Below are 17,690 nucleotides of genomic sequence, written 5' to 3'. Positions count from 1 at the left end.
TATCAAGAATACACACTCTTTATTTTTAGCCCTGATCTTTCTGGGTTTGTGCTTAGTCACTCAGTTGTGTCTGATTCTTTGCGACTGCATGAACTGTAGTCTGCCAGGCTCCTCTGTTCATGGGATTCTCCAGGCAAGAATACTGGACTGGGTTGCCATGCCCTCCTCCAGGAGATCTTCCCAACCCAGGAATCAAAGCCAGGTCTCCTGCATTGCAGGTGGGTCCTTTACCATCTGAGTCATACAGACACATTAATTCAAATTTCTATTTGATACCTAATACTTGCATGTCTAAGTGAGCATCTCAACTTCAACTGGCCAAAGCAAAACTCTAATTTCCTTTGTGTCTCACATAGATTATCCCTATCCTAATCTTCCCACTCTCAGAAAAGAGCAATAATGTCTGCACAGTACTCAAAGGTCAACTCTCAGTTACCCTTGCTTTTTCTCTTTCCTTTCTTGCTTTTTCAATTGCAACTCATAACAATGGCTGTTGACATTACTTCCAAAACACATCATACATCTTTTCCCTTCTCTCTGACTCAACTGTTACTACCATGGTCTGTCCATCATTATTTCTCTCTTGGAAAAACTTTTCTTACATACTGAAGAAACAGGAAATTCAATTAACATGTAGTAGTTCTTTAGAAAAGGAATGAAAGGTCAAATATTTTAGCACAACTGAATGCCAGAAAAACATAAATGGCAACGATACTTCTACTCTGTTTCAGCTAGTATAGCCTTTATTAACAATTATTAGTACTGAATTATCATTCAATAAATACAACATATTTTCCTACTAAAAACATTTACTAGTATATTTACAAGTTTAAGAAATCTCAAATACATTCTACCATGTTGCCATAGTATTAATCATACAAATGAATGAGATCATTTTAGTAGCTCATGTTCAAGGGTATTTACTGCACACTTTCACTGTGATAACTTATTATATACATTTTACTGTTTAATTGTCCAAATAACCCTATAAAATTGTTGGTAATGCTGCATATAACAGAATGGAGACTCAAAAACCTTAACTTGCAGTAGCTATTAAGCAGTAGAAATGAGAATCCCATCTCAATGATTTTAAACAACTGTAATTTTTACCATTCTAATATACCCTTCTTCAGTGGGACTTTGTGGGTGAAACGAGGCTAGAAATTAGGAAAGAATTTTTCTGTATCTTCTCTAATTTCTCCCAGAGGACTGTTGAAAGTTAATGTTGCTTAAATAGCAAAAGAGTCATGGAAATATGCTTCCCTCCCCTTATCTATTTTTCAAACCAAGTTTATAGTCTCATAAAGAGGTAAGCCTCATGTAGGTAGAGCATTCTTTTTTAGAAACCTATTTATTCTTAGTGAATCTAACTTATGCTCTTATCTAAACTAAAGGCTTCTTCAGGGAGTATACAAGGAAAGTATACTCCCTGATCTATTGCCTTATATGAAAACAGGGTTACATTGTTTTTCTGTTGTTGATTTTTTACTTATGTTATTATAAAATTGAGAAAAAAATGCACTCTAATAACATTTGGTAAGAATTGACAATAGGGCCCTAACTTAGTCTATATAATAAATGGGCATGGGCATGGTTCACTTACAGGACTTCCAAGGGAAGAAGAGAAATTCCACAAAATGGAAGCATTGGCTGTGGTGCAATCAGTATGATGACATTCAATGTGTTGTCATATTAAGTGTACAATTTGATAAACTTTGACAAAAATGTAAGTTCATGCAACAAACTGTACCAATCCAGATGTAAACATATTTTATTACTTTACAAATTTATTTGCTAGATGCAGAGCTATTCTGAAAGGTGAAAAATAGCGCTGCAGAGAACCTAGTTCAGTCAGACAAAAGGTACTTTTTGGGATACCTTTAATATGTCTCACAGATGCTCTCAACTTAACAATTAGAAATTTTAAAGCTTAAAGGGGTTGTCCATCAGCTATTTCAAGTTAAAGAAGCGCTTATCTTGAAGAGATTTATGGGTATGGTTTTTGTCTAATGGAGTGAATCCCTAATAAAGTTCACAAGAGATCTATAAAGAATTTAAGAGTTATATTCACAGAAACACTGTGCAGTTTGGATTTAAAGGGACAGAAACAGTACAAAATTAAAAGAGGCCTTTGGATACCAATGTACACAAACACAAATAAGGATGAGAAAACTATTCAGCTGCAAGCATGTGCTAACATTATAATAAAAGAAAGATGACATGAAGGGTAGAATCAAGAGTACAGAGGATGGAACTAAAACCATGGAGAATTTTTCCTGGGTTTTTAATCCTAGTCAAGGAACTACTAGCTTATGCATTAGTTCATAGATCTTCAAATGGAGAACTGTACTCTGGTTGTTGTACTTAAGGCTTATTTACAACTGCACAAGTTTTACATAATGAGATTCTGTATTTTGAATTTATGCTGTAATAGAATGATACTTTGGGTGGCCTTTGGAGAATGATACTTTATACTTTGAGTACAAACTCTGAGAATGATACTTTGGGTGGCCTTTGGAGAATGATACTTTATACTTTGAGGACAAACTCTGAGAAATGGATCATTGAAAGTGAAAAGGTGGATTATCGTATTACTGGTTTGGATGAGAATGGTAACAATGTTCCTTCCTTTCTGGTATCCAGACCTTTATAAAGTGCCCTCCTGCACTGAATCAAGGTTGGTCTTTCTAGTCAATGTGTGTGTGTGTACACAGTCATGTGTGACTCTTTACAATCCCAGGGACTGTGGCCCACCAGGCTTACACTTTGCAGGCAAGAATACTGGAGTGGGTTGCCATTTCCTCCTCCAGGGGATCTTCCTGACCTGGGGATCAGACCTGGGTCTTCTGTGTCTCCTGCATTGGCAGGTGGATTTTTTTTACTACTACACCACTGGGAAGACCTCGCGTAACCAACACATTTTACAAAAGTGATGGCATGTTTCTTCCGAGATAAGGTTATAAAAGATATTTATTTTGTCTTATTCTCTCTCTCTTGGACTGCATACTCTGGTGTAAAGCAGCTGCCATGTCATTCAATGAAGTGGACCACATGGTAAGGGAGTCAGGTTCTGGCCACCAGCAGTGAAAAACTGAACCTTCCTGCCATACTAAGTAGCTTCACTTGTTTCTGACTCCATGAGAACCCACAGACTGCAGCCTGTCAAGCTCCTCTATCCATGAGATTCTCCAAGCAAGAATACTGGAGTGGGTTGTTATTTCCTACTCCAGGGGATCTTCCTGACCCAGGGATTGAATGAACCCACGTCCCTTAGGTCTCCTATGTTGTCAGGGAGGTCTTTACAACTAGCACCATCTGGGAAGCCCAAACCTTCCTGCCACATTACATTAACCTGCAAATAAGTCACACTTACATGACTGCAGTCATAGCTGACATCTCAATTACAACCTCATGAAAGGTCTCCAGTCAGGAGCAGTATACACACAGCTCTGAAATTACTGACCACAAAAAATATGAGACAGCAAATGTATCTTTTAGTCCACTAGACAATTTGCTATGGAACAATGATAATATTATTATAACCTTCTATCTTTGTATTCTTTAACTTGCTGATGAACTTATTATTCTTACTAGGTTTATTATTAACTTTTTCATAAATTCCTTAGGGATATCTATATAAACAATCATGCATCTCCTTACAGAGGTAGTTTTATCTTTTCTTCCTAATATTTAGGGTTTTTTTAATGCTTTTACTTGCCTATTTCTATTTAGAACATCTGGCACAATGCTCATTAAAAGTAGAGAGAGTGGAGATTCTTCCTTTGCTAATAGTATTAGCTAGAAGCTTCAGTTTTGCCTCATTAAGTATGGATATTAGCTGTAAGAATAGACGTTCTCTTTTACTACTAGTGTGTTGAGTTTTTCTTTTTTTAAACAATAGACTGATATTCAATCTTTTGAAATGTGTCTTCTTTATTTATTAATATGATCACATATTTTCCTTTTTTTAGCTTATTAATATAGCCAATCACACTGACTGGTTATTGAATGATAAACAAATTTTGTGCTCTTCAAACAGAACAAATTAGGTCATACATATATTTTTACATTGCCTAATTTTGTTTAATAACTTTCAAAAGACTTCCACATCTCTCTCTATATATATATACACACATATATATATACATATATATACATACATATATGAGAATTTTTTTCTGTGATTTCCTTTTGTCCATAAAGATTTTGCAAGATTATTATAAATAGTCTTATGTGTGCCACATCGAACAGCTGAGTAGCATATTCTGTTTCTCTATTTCCTGAACATTTTTGCATATTAGTCTTACGTCTTAAATATTTGACAGAATGCACCAGTGAAAGCTCCGGGACTTAGATTTTATGTTTTTTTTAATAATAATAAAATACATCCCTTTAATAGAAATTGGACAATCCTGATTTTTAGCTTATTCTTGGTCATTATGGAAAGTTGTATTTGACAAGGGATTTGTGATCTTCACCCATATTGTCATAGTTTTTGCCATAGTGAAAGTGAAAGTCACTCAGTCATGTCTGATTCTTTGTGATCCAATGGACTATAGAGTCCATGGTATTCTCCAGGCCAGAATGTTGGAGAGGGTAGCCTTTCCCTTCTCCAAGGGGTCTTCCCAACCCACGGATCAAACCCAGGTCTCCGTTTGCTGTTTGCAACCCCAGTGGACCGTAGACCTCTAAGTTCCTCTGTTCATGGAATTCTCCAGGCAAGAGCACTGAGTGGGTAGCCATTCCCTTTCCCAGTTGTAGTGATTATTCCTCCTTAAATTTTTTGCTGCTATTAGTAATTTATATTACTTGTTTAATTTTTTTTCTTCTACAGCATTTTTTTAAACATCTCAAAAAACCAATCTGATTACTATGCAAATTTTATATTACTTGTCTGTTTTCAAATCCATGAATTTTGATTTTCATATTTATTTCTATTACTTCCTTAGAGATTAATTTACTGTTTTTCTCCCTAGATACTTAAAGAGAAAATCAGATAATTAATTATGGCACTTTAATGCTTTAAAAGAAATTTTTAAAGTTCTAAATTTCTCTCCAAGCATATTTCAACTATGTCCCACAAATTTTGATTTATCGTATTATTATTATCATCTCATTTGTAACATTTTAAAATCTTCCTGATCTTTAATTGATCTATGGGGTATACAAAAGTTTGCTGTTTGATATCCAAATATTTGCTGTTTTTCTAGTTAATTTAATTCTTACTTTAATGTAATTCTTACTTTAATTCCACTGTTCTACAAATTATATTGCATAGATAGATGTCTACCTCTGAAATTTATTGAGATATTTCTGATTCAGCATATACTATCTTGGTGGTGTTCCACATACACTGAAAAACTGGTATAATTCTGATATACACAATTCAGTTAACTATTATTAAAAGATTAAAAATGTTCAATCTTCTGAAACTCTGATTTTTGGTTGTTTTATCAATTTTTGAGAAAAGAGAGCTGTAATCTTCAACTATGATTGTGAACTTACCTAGTTCTTCATTTAGTTCTGTCAGATTTTGCAACACATATTTACAAGTTACATAAATAGAACATCCACAGGTATGACCGTCACGTTTTCCTGATGAAATGACTTCTTATCATGAAATATAGCACTGATTCTACTGATATCTTTATATCTGCCTGACATGGGTACTGTCACTCTAGTTTTCTTGCATTTGTAGTTTTCACGGTCTAGATTTTTTCCAGTTTACATCTTAAACAAATTTTTGTTTAAGTAAAATAAATAAAAATAAAGTAGGTAGCAGAAACTTGTAATTTTATTTTCAAAAGATAAAAAGCAGTCTAATTATTAGGTTGTCACCTAGATTTACATGGGTAATTGTTTGCTTTCAGTGAATTTTCTTAGTCTATGATTCTCCACTGTGACTTTCTCCTTTTTAATTATCCATTGTCACAGTTCCTATTCTATAGGCTTTTCATTTGCTGTGGGATTTTCTGATAGAAAAATGTCAGTTTACAAAATTGCTGTTATAACCTTTGAAATAATTTCAACAAAATGTGCTAAAACAAAAAAGTCTTTAAAAATTTCCCACTGAACAATGATTTATGGTGAAGTTCAAAACACTCCAAATTATGTTACATATTTATATATCATATTTAAAACACACAAAATATAAGAAGTCCATGCTTAAAATTATCCTTGAAAGTTTCCCATTGTTATCTCTAAAAGATAATAAATTAGTTCGATTTACTAGATAATTGAGAAAAAAAAGGGATAATAGGAAAGAGCTCTTCATTGGCAAACCCAAATGTTCATGTCAACCAAACAAGCTTGTAAATTACACTGATTTTCAAACAAATACTTCCCTGATTTTCACCAACTTAATCTTACTGTTAGATTTGTCTGATCATTTTTTTTAAAATTTGTTTAACACTCATCTAACTTTAAAGAAATGCCCTATATGATTCAGGAAATTTGCTAAGCACATTCCCAATACTTATTTGTTAAATTAAAAAGCCCATGGTGTTGGGTGGAGGGGCGTTGCAAACATCCTTGGATAATCATTCTTTTTTTTTATTTTTTGGATAATCACTCTTGCTTTGTTTATTTACTTATTTTTGGCTGCGTGGAATATTGGATCTTAGTTCTCTGACAGGTTTTGATCCTGCAGAACCTGCAGTGAAAGTGCAGCATCTTCACCACTAAACAGCCAGGGAAGCCCCATAAACATTCTTACCAACTGTTACCTTACTAGAAACTACACATTGCACCTAAAATCCCTTCCAATTAGTTTTCTTGGCCAGTAAGCAAACAGTACAAATAAATTTTATAATAAGAGAATAACAAAAACAGAAAAGAGTAAACGGAAAGTGTGAAAATGAAAGTGTCAGTCGCTCAGTTGTGTTCGACTCTTTGTGACCCCATGGACTGTAGTCCTCCTGGCTCCTCTGTCAATGGAATTATCCAGGCAAGAATACTGGAATCCTTTGCCATGCCCTTCTCCAGGGAATCTTCCAGAGCCAGGATCCAACCCAGGTGTCCCACACTGCAGGTGGATTCTTTATTGTCTTAGCCAAGAGGGAAGCCCAAACTGAAAGGAAACATCAGAACAAAAACTATTTCTATAGATAACTGTATTAAATATTTTCTTTTATTACAAGTAATGGGATTATGTGAAAAAATATAACCAAAAAAGGAAGAAAAAAATTATATGGTTCCTTGTTATAAGAGAGAAACTTTTCAAAAAATCATTAATACTTGAAAAAAAAATAGAATTTCTTAGGGTCCAAAGTGAGTCTTTTTTTCTTTTATTCCATTTTAAATGAAGGCACTGATGTTCGGGGTTGTAATAGCAAATGATTTCCAAAGGAGGGAGTTAAATAGGCAGTGTGAGTCAAATGTCAGATGATGCACATTTGACCTATCTCAGAATTAAAATCTAAGATGTCAACAGAGCAGCATTAAGAAAAATAACAAATAGGAGAGGTTTCTAGTATAATATACTAAACTCACTAATGACTTTTTTATCTTAAAATAATTGGGATCTTCTTCAGTTAAAAATTATCTATATACATGGATGAGTAAGCATCATACAAATAAGGTCAATAGAAATAAACTACTTGTCTGTAGTAAAAAGGTATTATTAATCTAAAATGATTAGTTGGAATTAAACTTAAATTCAATGAAATGTAAATTACCATTTAAAAATTACTGGCTTAGAGAATATTTCAGTTTTCTTTAAAGACATCTATTATGAATATCTTTTTACTAGAACAGATGTCAAAGCTAATCATACAATAATATTGCTTTTCTTGCTGACCATAAAGAGTAAGACTCCCTCATTTCTGAATAGGTTTAATAAACAGATATAATTATTGCTCATTTTAAAGCAATTTTAAAAATCAATTCTCCTCAGTTTTTTCAAATATTCTTTTATAAAGAAAAACAGAAGTAAAGAAAACAATCTCATTTTATTCTGAATATTGACTTTATAGTGAATATCACTGCATATTTTTAAATTATAAAATTAAGTACCCTAAGAAAGCCCCTTGACTCTTCCTGTCAAGTTGTTTTTTTTACTTCCCTTTCACTTGTATTGATTTTTTTAAATTAAAATCCAGACCAAAGAGAGAGGTAGAAAACTGAATACTTGAAGGTTACAGACTTTGAGATTAATACCTTTTAGTATAACAGCAGTTATTAAGTTTGCCTTGTTCAAAGTCAGACTATATGTCAAGCAAATGGTCAGGGAGCCTGGAGTAGGGCAGAAAAAACACGCTGTCAATATAGAAACTATATAGTCATACATATAGTGGTGTGCTGGTAAATATTTAACAGCAGCTCACCAAAATTTAGGGCTTCCCAGGTGGCACAGAGGTAAAGCATCTGCCTTCAATGCAGGAGAAGCAGGAGACACAAGTTCGATCCCTGAGTGGGAAAGATCCCTTGGAGAAGGAAATGGAAACCCACTACAGTATTCTTGCCTGGAAAATTCCATGGACAGAGGAGTCTATGGGTTTGCAAAGAGTTGGAAACGACCGAGCAACTGAACACACACACACACACACAAATTAAAAAGCCCTACCTTGTAGTGTATGCCAAGTTCTGTAGCATAACACTCCCCTATGGCTGATTTCAAGCTACCAAAGTGACTTAGATAAATCTACAATTGGGAAATATGTACAGCACTATTATAAACTATTTCCACATAAAGATTCAATAGATGTAAATATGTAAATAAGCTCACAAGTATAATTAAATGGAAAATATAGTAAAGTTAGTAGGAAATGTAGAGCTTTGAGTACTAATTACATTTTAAAAATAAATTTTTTTCATTTTAAATATATATAATTTAACTTTAATGTCTGTACTTAACTGCTTAACACACCACTTCTAAACACAACTGCATAGATTCCAGACACAAAGACTACCCTGGTGGTATAAGCTGGTACAGAATGCAGAGATTTCTTCCAGTTTTTACTTGAATAGCTAATATGAGTACATGACTGGATGTCCTGTGTAGTCTGTAACAATCATTTGTTAAGTTTTTTTCTTTCCTTGATTCAATTCTGGCCTCTAGTGGTAGCTGCTAGTGTTATTATTATTGTCATTGTTAGAAAAGTACGTACAAGTGGTCATCATTGTAAGGAGCCATAATGCCAGTCATACTAAACAGTTACATTTCTCTGTTCTCACACTATTTATTAATATCCTTTATAAATAATGAGAAATAAATTAAATAATAATAGGATATAATAAAAAGTCACATTGGGAGTCAGATATCCCAGACTGTTGTTCTGAATTCAGACTGACTAGAGGAAAGTTATTTAAAATTTTGGTCCTTTCATGTCACATCTTTGACTTAATATTGTGAACACCTTTATAGAAATTCTCTAAAGAAAATAACTTGCAATTATAAAAATAAAACCACAACAAACTTGAATCTTAAACAGTGGTTGATTCTTGGATGTAAAGATGAAAGACTTCCCCGAGTATTTCACTAACTAGTTCATTATCTAATTGAGCATAGCCTGCAAGAGGGCAGCTATATTCAATGGGCAAAATCAGTCAAACATTCAGACTGATTTTACTAGATTAATTGTTATTTGAAAAAAATGACCAAACTAGTTTTATGGTGTCATATAACATCTCGATATCAAAGTGAAATCCTGTTGAAAGGTCTCTAAAAAGAGCTTTTAATAATATATAAACATAAAAATAGCTGATGCCCATTTTTCTTTATCCAACCTTCCCAAGACTAGGTATCAGTTTATTCTCTTTTCAGTTTCTCTGCAGAATCTTAGAATCTTTGAGTTGAAGAGTACCTTATAAAACCGAACTACAAACACTTCATTTGACATATGAGAAAGGCTAAGTTCCAAGAGAATAGCTGACCCCTGCCCAGCGTTATGCAGTTAATTATTGATAGAAAAGAGACTAACCAGGTCTATAGACTTCACTATCTACCAGCAGTAAAACATTAATCTTACAGCAGATCATTACCTCTTGAAGAACTCTCTTCATCTTTAATAGTAATGTCTTGACGGCCGTGCAGTCCTGTAACATCAGTCTGAATGGTAGAGAATCTATGCCTCCATTTTCTTCCACACTTGGCAGGGGCCAATCTGCAGATGGACTGCTAGGCACTCCCCTGATATGGGAACACCTGGCTTCCTGATCGATGTCTTTTGCTAATTTCAGGGAAAGGTTCCTAACAGGAAAAAAAAAAGAACAAAAATTACTATGCAGCATATTCAGAGCAGTATTTACCAACCTGCTGATCAATGTTAGGAGTGAGCTGGAAAAAACTTCCTGTGACTCTCATTGTTTCCTCCTATTAGTCTGAAAATTCTACAACCTTTTGTCAAAATTATTAAATGGTTTAATTTTATATGTAGCAGTAGTAAGATTAGATGAGAATCACTTTCAAAATGTGCTTTTTTTTTTCCAACTGAAATTCAATTTACACACAATAGCAATATGTTTGCAGTTAGTTAACCCTTTCAAAAATATTGAAAGCCAAGAGAAATCACTGAAAGAGAAATTTCATGTAGGGATTGTCTGAAAATATGTTTAAAAATTACCTGGAAAGAAAACATTAAGAAAGCAAAAATTGGGATAAAATACCTTTGGTAGTTATTGTTTTAAATTACTAAATCAATCAATTTTGTATTAAGCCATTTTGTAGATTAAGAAAGACTAGTATGCATAAGAGCTTATGTGAAAATAGTGAAGTAAATGTAAGGTGTATAACTCCATATGCAATGAGCATGCTTATCAAATAATCATTAAATATTTAGTACAGTAATATGTGGAAAACTATTTTGTTCTACTTGCCAACCAACAATTATTTTAAAACTATGCATTTCAAAATACTTTCACACACGTTAATTAAAGGTGTGTATAAAGAAAAGATTAACAGTTTTTCACATGTGGTTATGAGGCAGATATAAAAATATTATGAAAGGAGGAGTTTATGAAAATGGTCATTTTTAATGAGTTTGTCTAAATTTATTTCCATTCATTAGAACCAAGGAACCTACACAATAATGATAATTAATCTCATAGCTCAGGAAATTTATGAAACAATAGTTCAGGACTTTTGCTCAGTTTCAATAGCTTTTATGTATATTATTCTCTGAAGTAAATGACAAGGTCACTCGGCAACCTAAATTGAAAAGAACAGAGCTGTCTTGGAGCTTGCCACCAAGATCAGGTAAAGGTGCAAATAAAACAGAACGCATTGGTTAATTTTATCCAAATGTGATTATTCAATTTGTAAAGCATTGGATAATCAGTAAAGAAAACACATTTTTGGATCACAAAATTGTTTACTTGTCTTCACAGGTATATTCATTAATCATAACTGTCATTTCAAATGGTAAGATATTAATTACTATCTCTTCTTTATGTTTATAATGAAATAATAAATAAGTAGTCATAGCTAACATTTTTTGAGGATTGACTGTGGGCCAAATACTGTGCAAACCACTTCATGTGTGTTAATTTATTCAAATGCTGAACAAGACCAAGAGGTAAACATAGTATCCTCATTTTTCATGTGAGTAAACAGGCCCAGAGAATTTCTCAAATTTAAATAGCTATTAAGAAGTTCACCTGAGAGACTTCCCTGGCAGTTCAGTGGTTAAGACTCCCAGCTTCCAATACAGGGGGCATGAGTTTGATCCCAGGTCTGGGAAAACTCAGATCCCACAATGCTGCAGATTGCACCCAAAAAAAATTGACCTGAGGTGAATCAACCTAACTATATAAGCAGGATAAGATTTTTTTTCTACTAGCCACATAATGTATATATAAGACTTTTCTTATTAGTCACCAGGGAAGTCCTAACATATATATACACACACACACACACACACACACACACACACACACACACAGAATTTCATATATGCTAAACCATTTAGTTTAGACTTCCCTCATGGCTCAGACGGTAAAGCGTCTGCCTACAATGTGGGAGACACGGGTTCAGTCCCTGGGTCGGGAAGATCTCCTGGAGAAGGAAATGGAAACCTATTCCAGTATTCTTGCCTGGAAAATCCCATGGATGGAGGATCCTGGTAGGCTACGGTCTGTCCATGGGGTCGCAAAGAGCTGGACACGACTGAGCGACTTCACTTTCATTTTCACTTTCAAACCATTTAGTACTCATACAACTCTTTGAGGTATTATAATTCTTACCTCACAGTTGAGGGATCTGAGTCTCAGAGAGGCTCATATTAAGGTACATGCTGATAACACAGCAAACAAGGGGCAGGGCTGAGATGTGAATGCAAGCAGCGTACTTGAGCTCTAAGTCACTAAAAATTCCACACCTCATGTGAAAAACAAGTAAATGAACAAAAAGAAAAACTGAAAAAAAAAATAACTGTAACTACAAAGAATCACTTACATTTTCATTTTTAAAATAAATTTTACCTGATATGACTGATTCATTTTAATTACATACAACTTGGAGTGAAATATACAATCATTCTTAACTTTTAAAAAATTTTATTTTAGTGTCTTAGAATAAGAATAAAATAAAATATAAAAATGAGAATTTAAAGCATTATAATACTATTTTAGTTATCAAAGAATTTTCAAAGATTTATCAGGTTTTAAGTTGTGAACTCACCTGCTGTCTGACTAATATTAGGCTGACACAGTAAATAACTGTATAATTGAATTTGAATAAATGAATACAATAATAAAGTTAATAAACAAAACATAATTCTTTGTAATCATTTATGTATATAACTCTCATTTGTGCACAGAAAATTTTCTGGAAGGTGAATTGTTATGTATGGCAGGACCACCACCCATGGTGCCAAATTCCCCAGCACTCTTAAAATATAATAATTAAAATAACAGTTTTATAATTCCTTTTAATTAGATTGCTGTTTCTTTGAACCCCTGTGTTCAATCATGTATGTAAACATCAATAAAGATTGAAATCAGACCGTTCAGAAACCAAAGCTTCTGAAACCAAAGTTTTCAGAAATCACATCTGTGTAAAGGTCTGTGTGTCTAATTTCAGGAAATTACTGAGGATCTGAGGATTACAGATTAATCTTTACATACCTACGGATCACTGCCATTTCAGATAGTTAAGAATGGGCTATATGCAGAAGTGTACTTAGACGATAAAAATAGCCATTTGTTTTATACGTGAAAAGTTTGGATCTTTCTTGAATTTCAACAAGAGGGAGAATGATGGTATCATTTCACAATTACGGAAAACATCCACATTGAGTCTATCAGAGCAAGGGTGATTGATGGTTCAGAGATTAAGAGGACTCTGTCACTGACTTCGAGAGGTTCACCGTGATTATTAACTGCTTAGTAACTGATAGCAAAAAAATAACAACTAATATTCCTCCCCATATGAAAAGCACATCAATTTACCTTGAAATGCTTTGCTTCAACATGAATAATAGTGAGCTGCAATAGCACAGTAATCAAAAGCATCCTTCACTCAGTGGAGGCAGTTAGTGAAACAGACTATTAAGCAGGGCTGCTGCTCAGCTGCACAGGCCGACAGAGCCACCCAGGGTCACCGGATTTCTCATTTATCGGTGCCTGGGGTTTACAATAATTAAATATTTTGAAAACCAAGGTTTTGAGCAACAGACTATGATTGTGCCAAAAATACCCATGTATTTCTGGAACACTTACCTCAAAAGAATCCACCCTGTAACTGATAAGAAAAGGAGAAAAGTCTCTAACACGAAGTCATAGTTTCCGCTAGCACAGACAATCCATAATAAGAGCAAGAGGGCAGAGCAAGGCTCAGGTGCTCTCCTATTCCTGCGTTAGTAAGGCTCATGAGATAATGCAATTCATGCACTTTGGCATATGCAGCTCTCTGTCTGCCAATACTCTGAATTATTATTGTTTCAGAAAACTGAAGAAATGTGTTTTACATCAAAAAAGATAGTCCCTAACTTCACACACACACAAAAGAGTAAGATACTGAGGCCTGATACAGTGATTCATTAATCACCCTAAGTACTGCAAACAAAAAACAAAGACAGTATAATCTCCACTGAGCACATCCATGCACACATCACCCTCTCTACATGAAATTCATGAATCTTTGGTAGATTTGCTCAGTAATAATTTTACTTGCCTTGTTGCTTATAAATGACAACTAAGTCTTTATGATTGAAAATTAAGCAACATTTAGATAAAGTCAAATCTAGATGTATGGGCTTTTCTCAGTCTGTAAGTTTTAAATAATAAAGCTTTTGCGCTGAAATGTGCCAAGCTCTATACTGCCTCAGAAACTTTGCATATGTATGATAAAGTATTGCTTACCAACCTTCATATCTCGCCTTAAAATGTATCACTTCTTCAGGGAAATCTTTGTATTTGGTACCCGCCACTCCACCCCACCCCCACTTCAAAGACACACAGGTTCCTCTTTTCTATGCTATGCCTTCCTTTGTCACACATCACAGATGTAGTTAATAAAATTAATTTGAGGAGACCTCTGGGGACACATTGGACTAAACTGTCCTATACTCTACTCTTGATCTGAATACAGAGAAATACTGGATAAAGTATCAGTGCAGTTCAGTTCAGTCGCTCAGTCATATCCGACACTGTGACCCCATGAATCATAGCACGCCAGGCCTCCCTGTCCATCACAAACTCCCGAAGTTTACTCAAACACATGTACGTTGAGTCAGTGATGTCGTCCACCCATCTCATCCCCTGTCGTCCCCTTCTCCGCCTGCCCCCAATCCCTCCCAGCATCAGGGTCTTTTCCAATGACTCAACTCTTCGCATGAGGTAGTCAAAGTATTGGAGTTTCAGCTTCAGCATCAGTTCTTCCAATGAACACCCAGGACTGATCTCCTTTAGGATGGACTGGTTGGATCTCCTTGCAGTCCAAGGGACTCTCAAGAGTCTTCTCCAACACCACAGTTCAAAAGCATCAATTCTTCAGTGCTCAGCTTTCCTCACAGTCCAACTCTCACATCCATACATGACCACTGGAAAAACCAGAGCCTTGACCAGACAGATTTTTGTTGGCAAAGTAATGTCTCTGCTTTTAAATATGCTATCCAGGTTGGTCATAACTTTCCTTCCAAGGAGTAAGTGTCTTTTAATTTCATGGCTGCCATCACCATCTGCAGTGATTTTGGAGCCCCCATAAACAAAGTCTGACACTGTTTCCACTGTTTCTCCATCTATTTGCCATGAAGTGATGGGACCAGATGCCATGATCTTAGTTTTCTGAATGTTGAGCTTTAAGCCAACTTTTTCACTCTCCTCTTTCACTTTCATCAAGAGACTTTTTAGTTCCTCTTCACTTTCTGCCACCCATAAGAGTGGTGTCATCTACATATCTGAGATTATTGATATTTCTCCTGGCAATCTTGATTCCAGCTTGTGCTTTATGTAGCCCAGCATTTCTCATGATATACTCTGCATATAAGTTAAATAAGCAGGGTGACAATATACATCCTTGACATGCTCCTATAACCACATTTATTTTTAAACATATAGTGCAGGAGGGAAAGAGAAAAATGTCCAAGGACCAAAGAGCAAAATTAAAACAGCAATAAATATACAAGTTGCCACTGTGGTGGCTTCAGGGTGTTGAACCTGGATGCAATCTCTTAAAAACAGAAGTTGCAGTCTTTATGCTTATGAAGACTAGGAGAGCATTTGCCAATGACATAGAATATTCACAGTGCTGGGAGAAATGACAGTTTCAAACTAAAAAAAAAGAAAAACTCAAAAAATCAATCTGGTCTACTTATAAAATTAACTGCCTGCTAGAACACTCTTCTTTCTCTAAAGGAAGACAATAAAATGCATACTCTCAAAACTATACTATTCATAATGTATGGCAAATATTAAAATGAACAGACATACGATGAAGCAGAAAAACACTCTGTTGATCATCTGAGATGACCATATATTGGGCTTACCAGGTGGCACAGTGATAAATCTGCCTTCTAATGCAGGAGATTCAAGAGATATAGGTCCAGTCCCTGGGTCAGGAAGATCCCCTGGAGTAGGAAATGAAAATTTGCTCCAGTATTCTTGCTTAGAAAATTCCATGGACAGAGGAGCATGGTAGGTTACTGTCCATGGGATCGCAGAGTCAGATACGTCTGAACACACACACACGTGACCCATATGTTGGAATTAGCAAAAAAGGATTTTAAGCAGCTATGATAAATATGTTCAAAGTCGTAAAAGAAAGAGTGGACATAATGCTTAGTCTTATCAGAGAAATGAGAAATTATCATAACAGGCATTGTTGGCTGTCTGCCTCGTATTCATTCATACCTCCTTCCTGCCTCTTAATTTTTATTTTTTTCATTTATTTTTATTAGTTGGAGGCTAATTACTTTACAATATTGTAGTGGTTTTTGTCATACATTGACATGAATCAGCCATGGATTTACAAGTATTCCCCATCCCGATCCCCCCTCCCACCTCCCTCTCCACCCGATCCCTCTGGGTCTCCCCAGTGCACCAGGCCCAAGCACTTGTCTCATGCATCCAACCTGGGCTGGTGATCTGTTTCACCATAGATTATATACATGTTTTGATGCTGTTCTCTCGAAACATCCCACCCTCACCTTCTCCCACAGAGTCCAAAAGTCTGTTCTGTACATCTGTGTCTCTCTTTCTGTTTTGCATATAGGGTTATCATTACCATATTTCTAAATTCCATATATATGTGTTAGTATACTGTATTGGTCTTTATCTTTCTGGCTTACTTCACTGTGTATAATGGGCTCCAGCTTCATCCATCTCATTAGAACTGATTCAAATGAATTATTTTTAATGGCTGAGTAATATTCCATGGTGTATATGTACCATAGCTTGCTTATCCATTCGTCTGCTGATGGGCATCTAGGTTGCTTCCATGTCCTGGCTATTGTAAACAGTGCTGCGATGAACATTGGGGTGCACATGTCTCTTTCAGACCTGGTTTCCTTGGTGTGTATGCCCAGAAGTGGGATTGCTGGGTCATATGGCAGTTCTATATGCAGTTTTTTTAAGAAATCTCCACATTGTTCTCCATAGCAGCTGTACTAGTTTGCATTCCCACCAACAGTGTAAGAGGGTTCCCTTTTCTCCACACCCTCTCCAGCATTTATTGCTTGTAGACTTTAGGATAGCAGCCATCCTGACTGGCATGTAATGGTACCTCATTGTGGTCTTGATTTGCATTTCTCTGATAATGAGTGATGTTGAGCATCTTTTCATGTGTTTGTTAGCCATCTGTATGTCTTCTTTGGAGAAATGTCTGTTGAGTTCTTTGGCCCATTTTTTGATTGGGTCATTTATTTTTCTGGAATTGAGCTGGAGGAGTTGCTTGTATATTTTTGAGATTAATCCTTTGTCTGTTGCTTTGTTTGCTATTATTTTCTCCCAATCTGAGGGCTGTCTTTTCACCTTGCTTATAGTTTGCTGCCTCTTTAAAACAAAAGCAAACATAAAAACATAAGAACTCCCTGTAGGCTCAGTCACTTCAGTCATGTCTGACTGTTTGTGACCCCATGGGCTGTATGTAGCCTGCTAAGCGCTTCTGTCCTTGCGATTCTCCAGGCAAGAATACTGGAGTGGGTTGCCACTTCTTTCTCAGGGGATCTTCCCAACACAGGGATTGAAACTGAGTCTCCCACACTTGTGGCTTCTTTACCATTTGAGCCACCAGGGAAGCCGCCCCAAAACACCCT

The 17,690-nt window shown here is 35.4% G+C and overlaps 1 protein-coding gene across 5 annotated transcripts in view; it reads right to left on the bottom strand.

Moving 5' to 3' along the window:
* CCSER1 (coiled-coil serine rich protein 1) overlaps positions 1 to 17,690 on the bottom strand; it is a 1,366,600-nt gene that overhangs the window by 851,522 nt on the left and 497,388 nt on the right. For all 5 annotated transcript variants that reach the window (XM_070452143.1, XM_070452146.1, XM_070452147.1 and 2 more), the window contains exon 6: positions 9,982 to 10,189. In XM_070452143.1, coding sequence (XP_070308244.1) covers positions 9,982 to 10,189 — 208 coding nt within the window. The remainder of the gene's footprint in view (positions 1 to 9,981; positions 10,190 to 17,690) is intronic.

Source organism: Odocoileus virginianus, chromosome 21, assembly GCF_023699985.2.
Source record: "Odocoileus virginianus isolate 20LAN1187 ecotype Illinois chromosome 21, Ovbor_1.2, whole genome shotgun sequence".
In the NCBI taxonomy this organism is placed as follows: Eukaryota; Metazoa; Chordata; class Mammalia; order Artiodactyla; family Cervidae; genus Odocoileus; species Odocoileus virginianus.
The sequence above is the reverse complement of the archived record's forward strand: the minus strand, read 5'-3'. Positions and strand labels throughout refer to the sequence as shown.